The sequence below is a fragment of the Aythya ferina genome (genome assembly GCF_964211825.1).
Source record: "Aythya ferina genome assembly, chromosome: 2".
Taxonomy (NCBI): Eukaryota; Metazoa; Chordata; class Aves; order Anseriformes; family Anatidae; genus Aythya; species Aythya ferina.
The window spans coordinates 96,877,517-96,893,205 of NC_140297.1; the positions used below are offsets into that span (position 1 = coordinate 96,877,517).

The 15,689-nt window shown below is 37.8% G+C and overlaps 1 protein-coding gene across 1 annotated transcript in view; it reads right to left on the reverse strand.

The window, feature by feature from the left end:
• Positions 1–15,689, reverse strand: part of LOC311431287 (dynein axonemal heavy chain 5-like) — a 142,916-nt gene that overhangs the window by 19,098 nt on the left and 108,129 nt on the right. Inside the window, exons 67-70 of the mRNA XM_084508638.1 lie at positions 13,628–13,895; positions 8,775–8,896; positions 7,258–7,605; positions 3,727–3,915 (exon numbers count right to left, since the gene is read on the reverse strand). Coding sequence (XP_084364764.1) covers positions 3,727–3,915; positions 7,258–7,605; positions 8,775–8,896; positions 13,628–13,895 — 927 coding nt within the window. The remainder of the gene's footprint in view (positions 1–3,726; positions 3,916–7,257; positions 7,606–8,774; positions 8,897–13,627; positions 13,896–15,689) is intronic.

Below are 15,689 nucleotides of genomic sequence, written 5' to 3' on the forward strand. Positions count from 1 at the left end.
TAATTGAGAAATTGAGGACTTTGTGTGACAGCCTGGATTTCACAATGTGTCAAGGGAAAGTACCATCCAGAGCTCTCAATGTCTGCACACAAATAGTTTCAGTATCATCCATCCCTAACCCAATCTGTTGGGGTTCTCACTGCAAACAAATTAGCTCCACACTTTTTCAGTGGAATCACAAGAACTGGACAAAGATAGCAGAGGCACCTACCACTTTCCCTGAAGAGTGATTTATATTGATCACTTTCATTTGTTTCCTTATACTTCCATTTGTTTCCTCATTCCTTTTCTCCATTGACAGCATAACTGGATTTTTGAAGACTACCACGTAGTGGCCTTTCTGGAGCACAATATTCTGTTAAAAGCAAACCCAACTGGTACTGCTAAGACTACCGAACATTTTGCTTTCTACTGCTCTTATCCCATGAGGCATGCAAAAGAACTCTTTTTGACACATTCCATCAGTCTCTTACAATGTAGTAGATTAGTTTTAATTTTTCAGGATTTGTAAACCAATCTAATAGGTAATAATGCCCTGAATACAAGTAATAATGTCCTGAATAACCAAATGTTGACTTAAATTTATAAACAATAAAACTTACTTATTCCCTTTTTTTTTCAGATATCACATAAAGAATTCACATAATTCATTTCACTCCTTATACCTGTAAGCTTAATTTCACTTGACTCCTTAACTTTTTATATTCTAGATTCTGCTAACTTCTGCTTTTCCCTCTAAGAATATCTGAAACCTCTCCCTTCTTTTCTGCTCTGACTAGTGAAAGTATTGGTTATATGTTAGTGAACTTCTTTTTTTCCTTTTGGTATTTTAGACATTCTCTGTTTGTCAGTTTACGCAAACTGTCATTTAAAAATTTAGATTTATTTACAATTGTCCTCTCCATCCTTCCTAAGAAATTGCAGAATAACAGAACTTAAATTCAGATGAGAACCATATTTGATTTTTTGCTTATTGTGTAGAAATGGCCACACTCCTGGTACCATAAGCACAATGCATAAGGAGATGGAACTGGGCACTAATGGGAGAAAAGGGAAATCCCCTTCTGACAAAGAAAGGATTATTGAAGACCCAAACTAGTTCTAAGATATAGAGAATGAGAGAAAAGGTACATCCATTAGGCAAAATGAGAAGGAAATATTGAAGAACCAAAAACTGCAAGAAATAATGTCAAATTTCATAACACTGCCGAAGGAGAATCTGAACCTACAATGCAGTTGACACAATAAAAGAGTTGTACAGAGGAGCAAATTATTATCAACATGAACTATTAGAAAATGGCCACAAGATGTTCTGTAGATTCTTAGAGTAAAAGAATTGCTACCATGATACAGAATCTGATTGTAATTTTTGGATGGTGGAAAAGCACCATGTTGTCCATCAGTAATATGAACTAAAGAAACAGGTTATAAATAGAGTGGTGTGATTAATCAAAGTTCAATTCACATAGCAAGATGCACAAAGTCTGAGAAAATTGGAAATCACCAGGAAGAGGTAGTAGCTACACTTACTGGAAAGAAAATGAAACAAAAGTGCATCCTGAACTTAGAATATATTTACAAGAAATATAAGGAAAAATGTAGATCCAACAGGTTATCCTCTGACTCTGCCTGTTAGAAGAAATGGGAGGGAGATTTGGGGGGCATGATGCTAAAGCATTAATATTTAATATTTGCTTGTCTAGTACCAATGTGAATATCATTACTTGAATCGTAAGAGAAAAGCTGTCAAACAAATTGAAGCAAGAGGTTTCCTCGAAGCTCAGAGAAGATGTCAGAGAAGCAGTACAGAAGCAAAGAGCTATCTAATTGTGAGAATCATTATATAGATGATTGCTTATGAGAAAATAAAATCTTGCATGTACGCTTGACAGATCATGAGAAAGATAATAGCTTGTCATATTACTGGATGACAAAATGGCAATGAAAATAATTGGTGGTGACTTTTTATTACCATCACTTGGGAAAGTACGTATTGTACCCAAATACAGAGCTAAAATGGGGACAAGTTAAGAGTACAGGCTTGAGCTTGAGACACCCTCCAGAATCTTGGTCCTTCAGTACAGTCCCTGGCTCCATCACTGGTTGTCTGCAAAGCTAAAACAATTGAGGGAGTAACTGACAAGGGGAGGCCTACTCTATGTGTGCTTTTTATAAATAACCTGAATGAATGAAACTAAGAATGAATGAAAGTGAATGAGACCAAGATTAAGCAAAAGAAATCAAAAGTTCAGTACTACTAGTGTCTTCTAAATATTACAAATTCTTCAGGAGGAAAAAACTTGGCAATTTAACAAAGGAATGAAGAAATAGTTCTTTGGAGGATTTGGGAAATATCTTGGAAACAATATCTCAATAGATATTCAAACTATACACGCTACACAGGTATTCAATATGCTATCTCTATTGCAAACTGAAAAAAAAAAAAAAGAACTGAATAAAACTAGAAATTAGTTCAGTGAAACATCTTTAACATCTTTACTCCAATATGAAGGATAAGAAAAAAGGACTGACAACAACCCAAGATGCAGACTATAAGTACAGATTCAAAGTGCAAATTATTAAATGTATTAAATCAATAATTAAGAGTTAATAATCACTATAAATTTATTTAATTCTATTTAGTATTTAACATATTTGATGATTTATTTATTACTAAATAACTGTGAAAACTAGAAAGCTGACTTAATTCCAAAACAAGCTCTACAATAAATGATTAATATACTCCCATTGGGAAATACTCAGTAAGCATGTGAGAGAAAAGGGATACACAAGCAGGAAAGGCTGGAAAAATAACTGTATAGAGAAAGCTGCTAGGAAAGCTCATGAAAGAAAAGCTGCAAATTTAAAGTGGCTTGCCAAGGGGGAAATGAAAAGAGAAGTTTTGAGCTGAATTAGTCAGTGATTTATACAAGACATTAAATCTAAGATGAATGGTACAACAGAATATCAGAAATATTGCCAGGGCCCCAAGACTACTGTTCATACCCTAAGTGGACATTGCAGTTTGTGCAGAAAACACAGTATAACAAAACAAGTTGTAATACTGCACACTGGGCAGTCTACAAGAAGCATGGACTGCAAGCAGGGGAAAAAGCATTATCAGTACAAACAGTTGTAAATAATAAAATCATGGAAAGGGGGAGTTTTCAAGAGTTAATGTTCGGTATACACATGGTAATACACCAGATCCACACTTACAAAATGATGAAAGAGTACTTTGTGCTGGAGTTTACCATTTATTGAGACTGTGAATTGAAAATGTGAGAAAATGTGGCAAATACATCTGTTATGGCTCAAACTTAAAAAAAAAAAAAAGTGGGGAGTGGGAGACAGAACACAAAAAGGGCAGTGATAAAACCCACTATTCAGAATGGTGGTATCCTAATAGAAGTAGGTAAATTGGAAGCTATAACTACTGGTATCCTCCTCTAAGCTACTGATGAGGGAGAGGACTTTCTGAAGTCTCCAGTGGCTATTCTGAGTCAAGGTAATTCACTAAGCGGACTATGGCATTTGCAATATATGTTTCTGATATAGGAATAATTTAGATGATAAACTAAAACAGACTTCTAAAGCACTATGTGTAATTTTATGAGGTTTTTACAACACAGGTCATTAAAATTCAAGAAAGAAGCACAATAAAACGCATAAAACATGAACATGCATATATACATAAAATATCTGTATCTCAAAAGCAGCATGTACCTCATGAGGGTTATAATCTGGAGGTAACTTCTCCAGCATCTCATCAGCAAGACGTTGCACCACTGCTTCTCGGGTTTCCCCTCCTCCAGTGCTGCTGTCTTTGGGCTGGATGCTTACTATTGTACTCAATGTCTCATTAGCCAGGTTAGTCTGGTAAGTTATATCTGCATTAGGGTGAAGTCCAAATACCTTAAAGAAAAAGGGAAAAAAATAGGAAAAAAAATGCAATTTTCCTTTTTAAAATTTATCAGTGAAAGAACCCATGAATACAGACAAACAAGGAAGAAAATCTACCACTCTATAGCATAATAGACATGAACAAGTCTGTGGAAGCCCACCCATTTAACTGGACAAGAACCAAGCCAAATTATACAGAAACATTAACACAGGTTACATCTACAACTGCATTTTCATTCAAACAACGAGTGTGGTTTTGAACTGATCTTCTGATTGTTACCACAAACCAGGCTTTGGATCATGCTGCACACAGACTTGATTCCTTTCCACTGGATGAGACTAGAGCTTGTTGGAAACATGCCATATGCAGACACTGACCCCTCACCACTAACTTCTCTCTACAGCTCTAATACCGTTGTACTTGCTCGAGTAGATGTCCCTAACAATCAGACCAACTGCCAATTCTAATACATTTTGTTTCACTCAGACTCTTAGGATTTTATAGCATGAAGCACAGCGAATAAAACACTGCCCATGTTTCAAGTACTCAGAGATTTTATGACCGGTGATAATATTTAGGATATTTTATGTTTTGAGCTATTTTTGGTTTAAGTCCTCCATTCCTTACTTCTCCTTCTTTTGAAATTGAATTATTTTATTTAAGAATACATCTAGCAGAGAATTACTGCAAAGCTGCCCTTTGTTTAAATGATAATAGCTTTCTCAGAAACCTCTGCTGAAATATCAGCAAGTCTCTGTTGTCAGGTGGATTGCAACTTTCATCCAGGAGGAATTGGACTGTAACTTATTTCACAAGCTCTCACTGAATTATAGCTATTAATTATCTCTAACAAACTTTGAACCACTGATCCAACAATGAGGAATGCTTACCCCCAAACTGAGCACCGATGCCAAGCAATTTTCTGTCTCATGTTATGTGGTTTTGTGTATTAAAATTAGCATATTCTAAGAAGGTACTCCTACTAATCAATATTTACACACTTTGAGTACAGAACAAAAAGGGCCGTGTGCAGCATTTTTTTTGTAAATCTAGAAACTCAAAGACAAGGGATATAAGTGGCTACACCTGTGTCAAAGCTAGCAAAGCCAGTTTACACAGTATGTGGATCTGACCCTTACAACAGCATAAAGAACACAGTGCAGACCTATTGTTGGCTGTGAGAGAGTGTGGGACAAAAACTAGCATAGAATTAGATTCCAAGTGGGATTGAACATGTTTTACAGACAGCAGTTACCTCAGCCTGAATATTTAGAGCTGTAAAAAGTGAAAATATCGATCCACTTTATTGCACTCATATTCTATCATCACGTGATGAAATACACATTTGAAGATACGCTCTTTTCTGCTTGTGCTCTTGCAGAATAAGGGCTTATTTGTCTTTGTTCTTTCAGATTTTGTGGCAATGCTATAGCCCAAGTTAGAAATACGAAAAATATCTTCTATCGTGAATGTAAACTGCAGTGCTAGACCAAGGGCTAATTTCATAACTGGGGTAGTATTGACAAAGACAGGGATGATACACATTGAAAAAAAATCTCTGGTGCTAGGTGTTCACGCAAGTGATATATGATCACAGAAACCAGAGTAGTAAAACAATGGGCAGAGCAGTGTCTTGGAGGTCCTGTAAATTAATCAAGGAGCCCAATTTCTCATTCCCTGTGATCCAAAATCTCTGCGAATTTTGATTAAAAAAGTGACGTTGGATTCTGTCTTTCAGGGGTTTTTTTAGCCTGATAAATCCTCAAAACCAATTGCTAATGCTCTGTGCCCCTGTGAAATCAAAGCCATTTTCAAAGGGATTGCTGAGTTCAATCACCCTCTTCAGAAGTCAGTGTTTATTCTGATCAGAGGTTGAAATTTCATCAAAAGAGCAAGGATACAGCAATCAGACTTATTCAATCTTTCCTTCTCAACAAAAAGTGGAAATGGGAGGAAACAAAGATACACTGTTTTGACTAGTACAATATCCTTTGTGGAACAAAGACAGCTGGGAGCTTTAAAGGTTAAAGGTTGCCATAAGCAATTTTGACAGATTTTGGAAGACAGAAGAAAGTAGACATGTTCTTTCCAACTTGTGAAAACATGAAGGAGAAATAGATGTTTGCATTCTTGGACTTCATCCTATTCACATAAAAGTCAACGGTTAAAGGTGCATCTTTATCAGCACAAATGCCCTTGCATCCTCTTTCACTACCTTCAGAGATTCAAACCTTTAAAATTTCGTTTTATGAGCATAGAATCCTCTCAGCCTCTTATCCAGCACATTATCAGTAAGAGAAATTCATTTTTTTTCTATTCAGTCCTGTCTATTTAATTATAATAGAAATTACCCATAAAGGCATTTATCAACTTAACAGCAATGAGACAGAAACCCATAACATTCACTTCTATTTCAATTTTAACTGACTTCAACACCTGTAGCTGTATTAGAGAGAATAGGAAGTTGCAATCCTCCAATGAATGCGACCACTTCAGCATACACACTCTGAGTCATGTAAAAATGTTTGCAACCAGGAGCTACCCTGGACTTTACTCCATCAATTCATGACAACATCCATCTCTCACTGTCCTCAGAACAAAACATTGTACTAAGTATAACTTGTAAAATGAGACTATACAGATTTATCAGTTCTATTTACTCATGTCTGCTCTATCCCATGCAGAGTCACAAAGTCAAGTTTAGGTTGGAAAGAGCCTGTTGAGGTCATCTAACCCAAACCACATGCTCAAACAGCTCAGCTAGAGCAGGCTGTCTAGAATGGTGCCCACTTGGGTTTTTGAACATGTCCAAAGACTGTGACTTTCCAACCTCTCTGAGAAACCTGTGCCAGTGCTTGGCCACCCTCACTGTGCTTTGCTGTGTTCAGACGGAATTTCCTGTTTTTTACTTTACACTCATTGTCTATTGTCCTTTCACTGGACACCAATGAAAAGAGTCTGGTTCTGTCTTCTTTACACCCTCCCAACAGTTATTTATACAGATTGATAAGATCCACCCATGAGCCTTCTCTTCTGCAGGCTAAAGGGTCCCAGATGTCTCAGCCTTTCCTCATATGAAAGAAGCTCCAGTTCCTTTATCATCTTCACAGCCCTCTGCTGGACTCACTCTGCTAAGTCTGTATCTTGCCCAACAGGACCAGGGCACGTGAATGTGGGGCTTCTTCTAAGTGTCTGTACCTCTACATCATCTTCCTGCTTAGCAGATATTTAATAGACACCCACTACAGCAGTACCCTTATTGGTCTGCCTGCTAATTCCGCCTGTACACTCATGGCTCTGGAAAATGATTTTTTTTTGACAAAAACTCTATTTAATACTTCAAAATATTTTACCTCAGGTGTATCAATCACTGGCAATTGCTCTATGTACTGGAGATAGTCTTCAACTGTTTTCCCTTTTGGAATAACATAATCCTTGTAGAAACAAAATTTGTCACTAAACATATGCTCTCCAAACCATACTCTTGCAAATGTATTCAGCAGTGCTTTGTCAAGGTCATCAGTTACGCGGCCACCGTACTGCACTTCCCCAAGCATATAGCGAACGCAGCTCCAGTTCACTCCACGTTTAATGTCCATGTCATCCAAATGATTCTGAACAAATTGCACACTGGCTGTGAAGTCTGCCTGATTAAATTCATAAGGAATATTCCAGCCCAGTGGACCAAACTTTCTTCTTTCCTGGAAGACAGGCAGAATTAAAGGTAAAAGGCTGATAGTAATTTTGGAGAAAAGATTGAGTGCAGAAAAATACATGAAATATGCTGGGCTGTATTCCACCAACTTAAAAAAAATGATTTTTCACTTAATGCATACAAGGCCAAATGCTTGATTAATTATCTAGTACTTAAATATTTCTTCATTTATCATCACCAGTAGACAGAGATGAGCAAAAAAAAAAGAGGAATATAAACATTTTCTCTGAGAAAATACCCTCTTTTTTAAGTGCAGTGACTCTGTGAGTCTAGAACTGTAGTTTTTTAATTTCAGAAATGAAAGTGCTGTTTTAGGAAAAAATGTTCAAAATCCATCAGCCGTGACTATTTTTTGTGGTTCTTTTATGGACATTCATAGCACTGAAGCCCCTGCAGGTGCACACAGGAAAAAGTTGCTTCTTACTGAATCATTTACAGATGCAGCTAGCAGTATGTGGGTGTTTGGGCAGTATCTGATATTCTTAATTACCACCAAAAAGCTGAGCCAAAGGCAAGCATGCCACAGGCTGCCACTTGGACCACAATGGATCAGGGCATGGATGCCACAGAATTAAATTAACTAGGTAACAGATATAAACTAAGGATGCTGAAAAATCTGTCAAGAGAACAATGAAAAGTTGTGGTTAATCCATCAAGCACTTTCTCTAACAGAACTCCTGAAAAGCAAGACCCAGAACCATCTTCCACCTTCTTTTCCTCCTGTAGGATTCGGTGAAGGAAGGATTTATATTTATGCCGTCACCCCCTCTCATTGTGAAAACAGTAGTTTCAAGACTAGGGTTTTCTTCTCCAAGCTGTAAATTTCTTTAATGTACTTTTATGGTTTAAAGTATTAGTACAAACTGGTTAGTTGAAATATAGATCATACAGTCATGCCCAAAGACTTTAACATAAGAGTAATCTAACTGTTAACTGGTTGACTGTCCTTTTTGACTCTGAAATACCATCCCTGTTGGAGGGACAAGAACAACATGTGCAGGCAGGTGCAGTAATAGAGGCATGTTTTCTTTCTTATTCTGTTTATATTAATTTGCCGATATAGGCTTTACATATAGATAAGTTTTTCATTACTAACATATTCATTAACAAATGAAACATGGCTTCATCACAGAAGAATAAGAAACAATTTGAAACCTGAACAGTTGTGTGAAGAAATGCTACAGCATATAGCAGTGGTTTCCACTGGGGCATGTTGCTCACTTCTAGGTGATCCTGAGTAATAGCAGAGTATGTTCGTTTTAAGCTAGCTTTCACACCTAGAAAATAAGTATAAAAATATTATATATGAGAAAAAAAATATATATGGAATTAATAACTCCAACTTCAGTTAAGCAGGATTCACTCCTCCAATTTACAGTATTATCTTATATTATGGCTACATATAGCTTCAAATAATCCCTCTGAATCAATTATCTGCTCAGCTGGTCATACCAGGCAAAGTTCAACTACATTTTGTTTCATGTAGAAGATGACAGACTGGAGATTATATTAAATTTTGGAATCCATAAGGAATTGCACTTAAGTAACCATATTCCAAATGTCAGCAGTAACAACTGAATAATAAACATAACTGTTCAACAACTGACAAAGACACCTAACATGTCAAATCAAACTGCACATCCAATAGTCTGTATTTCAATATTTACATACAAAATGAAATTTGGTTCTACCAAAGATAATGTATTTAGATTTCATTCCTACAGCAATCTCAAAATTCTGTGTGCAGCTTCTTAAACTGGCACCAAGTAGATGAGGTAAGATCCTAAATTCATAGTGGAAATATTAATACTTGGGGAGGTTTGTTGGAGCACTGAGGCTTCATATCCCAGGAAAAGATTCAGGCAGATGTTACTGACACAATTTCAGCTTCCACAGAATACGTAAATAGCAGATGCTTTCTGGCAGTGTTATTCAAGCATAGTCTCCTCTTTGCCAGACAACACCAAGTGGGAATTACTCACACCAGGTCTGTCTTATGATACCTTCCACCTAATAAGCTTAACACAAGACTAAAAAGATAGATTTCAAGTGCAGTAAATAGAATGGCCAAGTCACTGTACTTCTTGTGATACAAGAAAAGACTTTTTGCTTCTTTCCTATTTCACAAAGATCCTGCAGAACAATATTCAAGCAAACACATTTTCAACATATTATTAGAATAAAGCTCCGGAATTAAGAGGAATTCATCAAACAAAGAATCTTATCACATCATGCTACCAACATAGCAGGACAGTATCAGAACACTAAAACTGTTTATATTTAATCTTGACTTAAATTTTACCCCAGGCATATTTCTGTTATTAAGAGCAAGTTGCAAATTGGCTATAGTATGGATTAGAACACTGCTTCTTGGCATTATAGGGTGTTGCCACTTGATAGATTTGATTTATGATCTGAATGATAAGGAGGGATCACAGTGCAACTAAAAATATGCTGAGCACTGAATAAAAAAGGGTAGAGGAGAAGAGGTAAGAAATTTTTATCAGGACACTGACTGCTCTTGAAGGTGAAGTATATACACTGAAAGAGTGTTTTCTACAGCAATCGAACACTAGAAATCTTACTAGAGTGCAAAGGAGGATGAATACTGAAATTAAGAGTTTTAAATGACTGAGGGATTAAATTTGACCTTGGATACAAATTCTCAGCTCCTACAGACTTCATTAACTGAAATCAGTGGTAAAACACACATATAAATGAAGGGTAAGTTAATGTGTTACACAGTCAAAAATGAGAGAGTTAAAAGACAGAGTGTCAGACTTAAGGATTTCTTTCTGCCAGAGTCCAAAATACTAATACAGCCTTCCCTCATCATACACAATGAGTAGACATAAGGCAGTGTAGTAAAGTTTCTTCTATAAATACATAAATGACATCTGCAGGTAGCAACATAATTTGGGTAAGAGAATGGCAGTCAACAGCAGGACAGCAGTAGCTTAGGAACTACTTAGAAAAGCTGGATGCTTTCATATCACACAGAATCCCACCAAACAGGTGAGGCAGGAAGGGGCCTCTGGTGGCCACCTTCTCCAAAACCCATTCTCAAAGCTGGATCAACTACAGCTGATCACTCAGCACCTTATCTAGGTGGGTTTTGAAGATGGAGCCTGTAAAACTCCCTGAACAAGCTGTTCCAGTATTTGACCACCCTCACACTGGGTTAAGTATTTTTCTAATGTTGGACTGAAATTTCCTGGTTTTCCACTTCAGTCTATCACCTTTCCTTCTTTCACTTGGTACCAATGTCTTGCAGTTTTCTTTACACTTTCCCATCATGCATTTATATGCAATGATAAGATGCCTCCTGATTTAACCTCAAGGTTAAACAATCATTACTCCCTCATCCTTTCCTTACATGCTCTAATCCCTTCAGTATCTTTGTGGCCCCTCACTGACCTTATTCCAGTATGTCCATATCTTTCTTGTGCTGGGAAGGCCAAACCTGGAGAGACCATTTCAGGTATTCTCTCAGCATGGGTTGAGCAGAGAAGTATCACCTCCCTCAACCTTCCAGAAATGATCTCCTTAATGCAGGCCAGGGTGCTGCAGGCCATCTTTTCTCCAAGGGCATATTGCTGGCCCATGTTCCACTTGATGTCCATCAGGAGCTCCAGGCCCTTTTATGTAAATCTGCTTTAGCAGCTGGTCAGCCCCATTGTGTGTGGTTGTATGGATTTCTTTCTCCCCAGGCGGAGTACTTGGCATTTCTCTGTGTTGAGTTCAGCAGATTCCTGTCAGCCCATTTCTCCAGCCTGTCAAGCTCCCACTGAACAACAACATGACCATCTGGTGTATCAACCCCTTCTTCCCACTTTGTCTCATCTATAAACTTGCTGAAGGTGCACTCTTTCCCATTGTCCAGGTTATTAATTAAAAGTATAAACATTTTCTTTAAGCATTTATATATATAAATTTACATATTAAATTTTAAACATTTAAATAATTTTAAACATTGCTCACCCTAGTATTGATCCCTAGGGTACATCACTAGTGACTGCTCTCCAGCTGGATTTATGCAGCTGACCAAAATCCTTTGAGCTTGGCATTTCATTCAGTTATCAGTCTATGTCATTGTCCACTTACATAATCCCTACCTTATTAGTGTGTCTGTAAGGATGTTATGGGAAGCCGTGTCAAAAGCCTTTTTCAAGGCAAGATAAAAAACACTGTTTGCTGTCCCTCATCCATTAAATCAATCACCTCATCATAGAATGCCAGCAGGTTGCCTACTAGTTTCAAAGATTAGTAAGTAATCAATGGCTTATAGTTTTCTGGCAGCCAGAAAAAGAGGAGTACACCAGGAACAGACATTGTTCAGTATGTTCATCAATTTCTTGAATAAGGAGATAAAGGGCAACCTCAACAAATTTGCAGACAACACTAAATTAGAAAGAGTGGCTGACATACTAAATGGCAGAGCAACAGTCCAGAGGAATCTGCATAAAGTTGAAGACTTGGCCAATAGAACCTGCATGAAGTTCAGCAAGAACTGTGGCAGACTAACTCCATGCATTTGTATAAGCTGGGATCTGACTGGCCAAATCCTACTGGTAAGCACCTCAGGGTTATTGGAGATGCCAGGATGACTACAAGACAAAATAGCACTCTCCTAGCCAATAAGACAAACCAGATAGTAGGCAGCCTTAGAAGGAACATAGCCAACAGATTAAAGGAAGTTCTTATCACTTTTTCCTTACCATGGGTTAGGCTTCCCCTCAGACAAAATGTCTACTTTGGGCATACAAGAGAAATGGGAGATGTCTATAAATGTGGTGGGGTGCTGCAAGTGCATGACCTACAAAAATAGGTATGCAAAAAACAGCTTAAACTGTGAACACTGAAAAGCAGCAGATAACTGTGTGTACATATGCGGGACAGCGACAGTTCAAAACTGAAATATTGAACTCTAAAGCACAAACCTTTTACTTGGCAGCTGCAACTTGTACAGGCTACAAAAATTGGCTGAGTCAGAATGATGTAAGCCAGAACTACCACTGTTCACAAGTTGTGCTTCTGTACACAAACTATTAAGTTTAGGAAAACTGAGGGCTTAACAGTGCAGAAAAGCAGAAGAAGAACATTCTAGCCAAAGAAAACATCACAGAAGTGGGGCAAGGTCCTGGAGATGGAGGCGACGTATGAAGACAAATATCAGAGGATGCCCAGGGACCTTGGCCAATAATGTTCAAGACTGGTAGCCGCATGCAGCTACACAGCATGAAAACAACATGTCTTCCTGCTGACTTTCTCTCTGACCTTCCTGGACCAGCTGTGATATCTGTGATAGGAAGGGAAGTCAAGACCAATTTATGTGATTGTGGGAGCATGAAACAGTGAGTGTTTCAAATAATCATGTTGTCTAAAAGCCCTAATTTCACTTGTTCTTAAGTAAACTCCAGTATCCAGATCTACCATGGTTTATTATTTACTGTCTTGCAGTGACGGAGGCTAAGGGGTGATTCCATAGCTACTCACAAATACCTGAAGCACATTAAAAAAAATGCTGGGATCAGACTCTTCTCAGTAGTGCCAGATGACATAACAAGAAGCAACAGCCACAGCAACACACTGCAACTAGGAAGGTTGTGGGTGGGTGTTCAGAAGAACCCTTCTATTTCTTTACCCAGTAGAGCATAGAATCAGTTCTTCTCTGCATCTTTGGCTGGGTTTAACAGGATGGCATGAAAAGAGTGATGGCATGCACTAAGCTTAAGAAAGGAATACTGACATGATCCACAGGATCTACCCAAACAACGAAATGACAATCAATTTCTGTCACAAAACAATGTCCATTTTCTCCCCCAAAGGTTCATGCTTTATACATTGCAAGAATGACTAACATAGTGCTGTATTTAGCTAATGAAACAACAGAGAATAAAGACTAAAACACTGCACAGGTAACAGTGATACAGAGGAGAAAAAAAATCAAGCTCCTTTTCCCCCTCCTCTTCCCACTTAGACCCACCCCAAAAAGCATGTTTTCCTACCTTGAGGTGGTTCATTAGTAAATTTGATAGATGACTGCAAAAGATTAATAGGAAAGTCTGGGTGAGCCTCTGTAGTGATCCAGGTCCTGAAACCTTCACTCATAGTTTCTGTTGTGGTGATGGTGTCCATTAATTCACTAAGAAAGTCTAAGCCAAGGTGGCAGTTTTGTAGAAGAAGCCATCCTCCATCTTGCATGCACTGATTTAACAGGCGCCTTGCATGGACTTCTTGGCCCTGACCCATTGAAATGGCACGACAGGGAATGTTCTGGAAGGAGAAAAGAATACTTTGTTTTGTTTTGTTTTGTTTTGTTTTGTTTTGTTTTGTTTTGTTTTGTTTTTAATGCAGTTCTTTAGAATGATTAGCCACATGATTTACTGCTTCTGTAAGCCAGTATGTAGTGACACTGTGCCACAAAGAAAACCTCTCAAATCAGTGGAGATTAATTATACTAGAACAGAGTAAGCAAAAGAGCATAAACCTCCAAGTGTAATCATTCAGAAAAACAGAAAATGAAAAAAGCCCTCAAAAAGGGATCTGAAAAAGACAAACCGACCAGGTTGCTATCAGGACCATACCAGTCCATGGGTAACATGCAGGCAAAACTCCCTCTTGTTTATAGTTCTTACTGTTCTTGTTAAATACGCAGTCCCCTTGCTTAGGTTGGCTGCCTGAGTCCCAACAGGGAAGAAAGAGAATTGTCAAGCCCAGTTGAGTATATTAGTCCATATACATTGTAGGTACAGATGAAGCTGTGGGCAAAGAACTGGTGAAAAGGCTGAGTTTCATGGACAGTTTCCTGCTCCAGACTTCTTATGCTGTGAGCCATGAGCTGCATCAAGACCTATCAATGTGGGCCTATCTTCAACTAGCTAAAAGCTGCAAATTTAACCTTAAGTTTTCCTGCTAGAAACTCTCTGTCTCTGTGAAACCAAAAAGAAGAAAGTCAGACAGTCCTAAACAGTGCAGATGAGGCTGTGAGAGAAAAAGCTTAACCATGTGAAGCTGGCAGGTCACTTGACCCTACAGTCAGAGAACAGGCCCTGATCTGATTTTATTTAATAGTATAAATGCAGCTACTTCATATGATCCTCCACATCCTGGCAAAAGATTTAAGAAGAAAACACCAAAGATCAGAAAAGCTATATCCTGCTCTCAGATCAGTGAAAACTGAAAATGCAGCTAAAGGAAGAGAAGCTAAATAACCTGCAAGAAGCAAAGCTGAATAAGCTGTGAAGTTGGCTGCGTGCTGAAGGAGCAAAACCTTTATCTGTTTTAAGGAGAAATACAGCTAGCACTTCTCTAAGTCAAACACTACAACTACCCCTCCAGATTGCATGTATATTCAGCTGGTTCAGTATTCTCTAACAAAGCATATGCTCATAACTTGCTCTTCTCAGCAGTTACCTCTCAAATGTACAATCAGTAAAGGTTATAGAAGCATCAAGAAAAGGAAAAAAATATTTTTTTCTCCATTATGAATTGTCCTCATTTTACTCCTTTTGAAATAATTGTATCAAAACGTCTGCCTACAGAATATTGCTGTAAATAGTGAGTGAGACCAACATATGTGTCATCTTAATGCACCATGCAGATGAAAATACTATAATTTTAGTCAGCTCAGTGTCCCTGACAGTTCTGCTGAAGGCCCTTAAAGTAAGAAACAAACTGTATAATAATTAAAGTATATGTTTTTAACGTTGTTATAAGCTAGATAAGATTAATTTCATTTTAATTCAAAGGTTTGAATTCAAGTGGGGGCAGAAATTCATAGGGGGCAGAAATCCAACTAGTTTTAAGACAGTTTGCCTGCTTTATAAAGAAGTCTATATAGCTCAGTAGTCACAGATACTGTTTCCATTTCTTTGAGGGGAAGACATCTGAACAATAAAATGTTAGAGTGAAAAATACATTCTTGTCATGAATTTGAAGAATGTCAACTGTAAATGAGTGGTTTATATTGTTAATATCATACTTAGAGGTGCCATTAGTAAGCCCTGCATGAATAAACTAGGTAATCTCTTCGGCACCTTTGCAGCCTGACTTCCTGTTGCTCCTGTT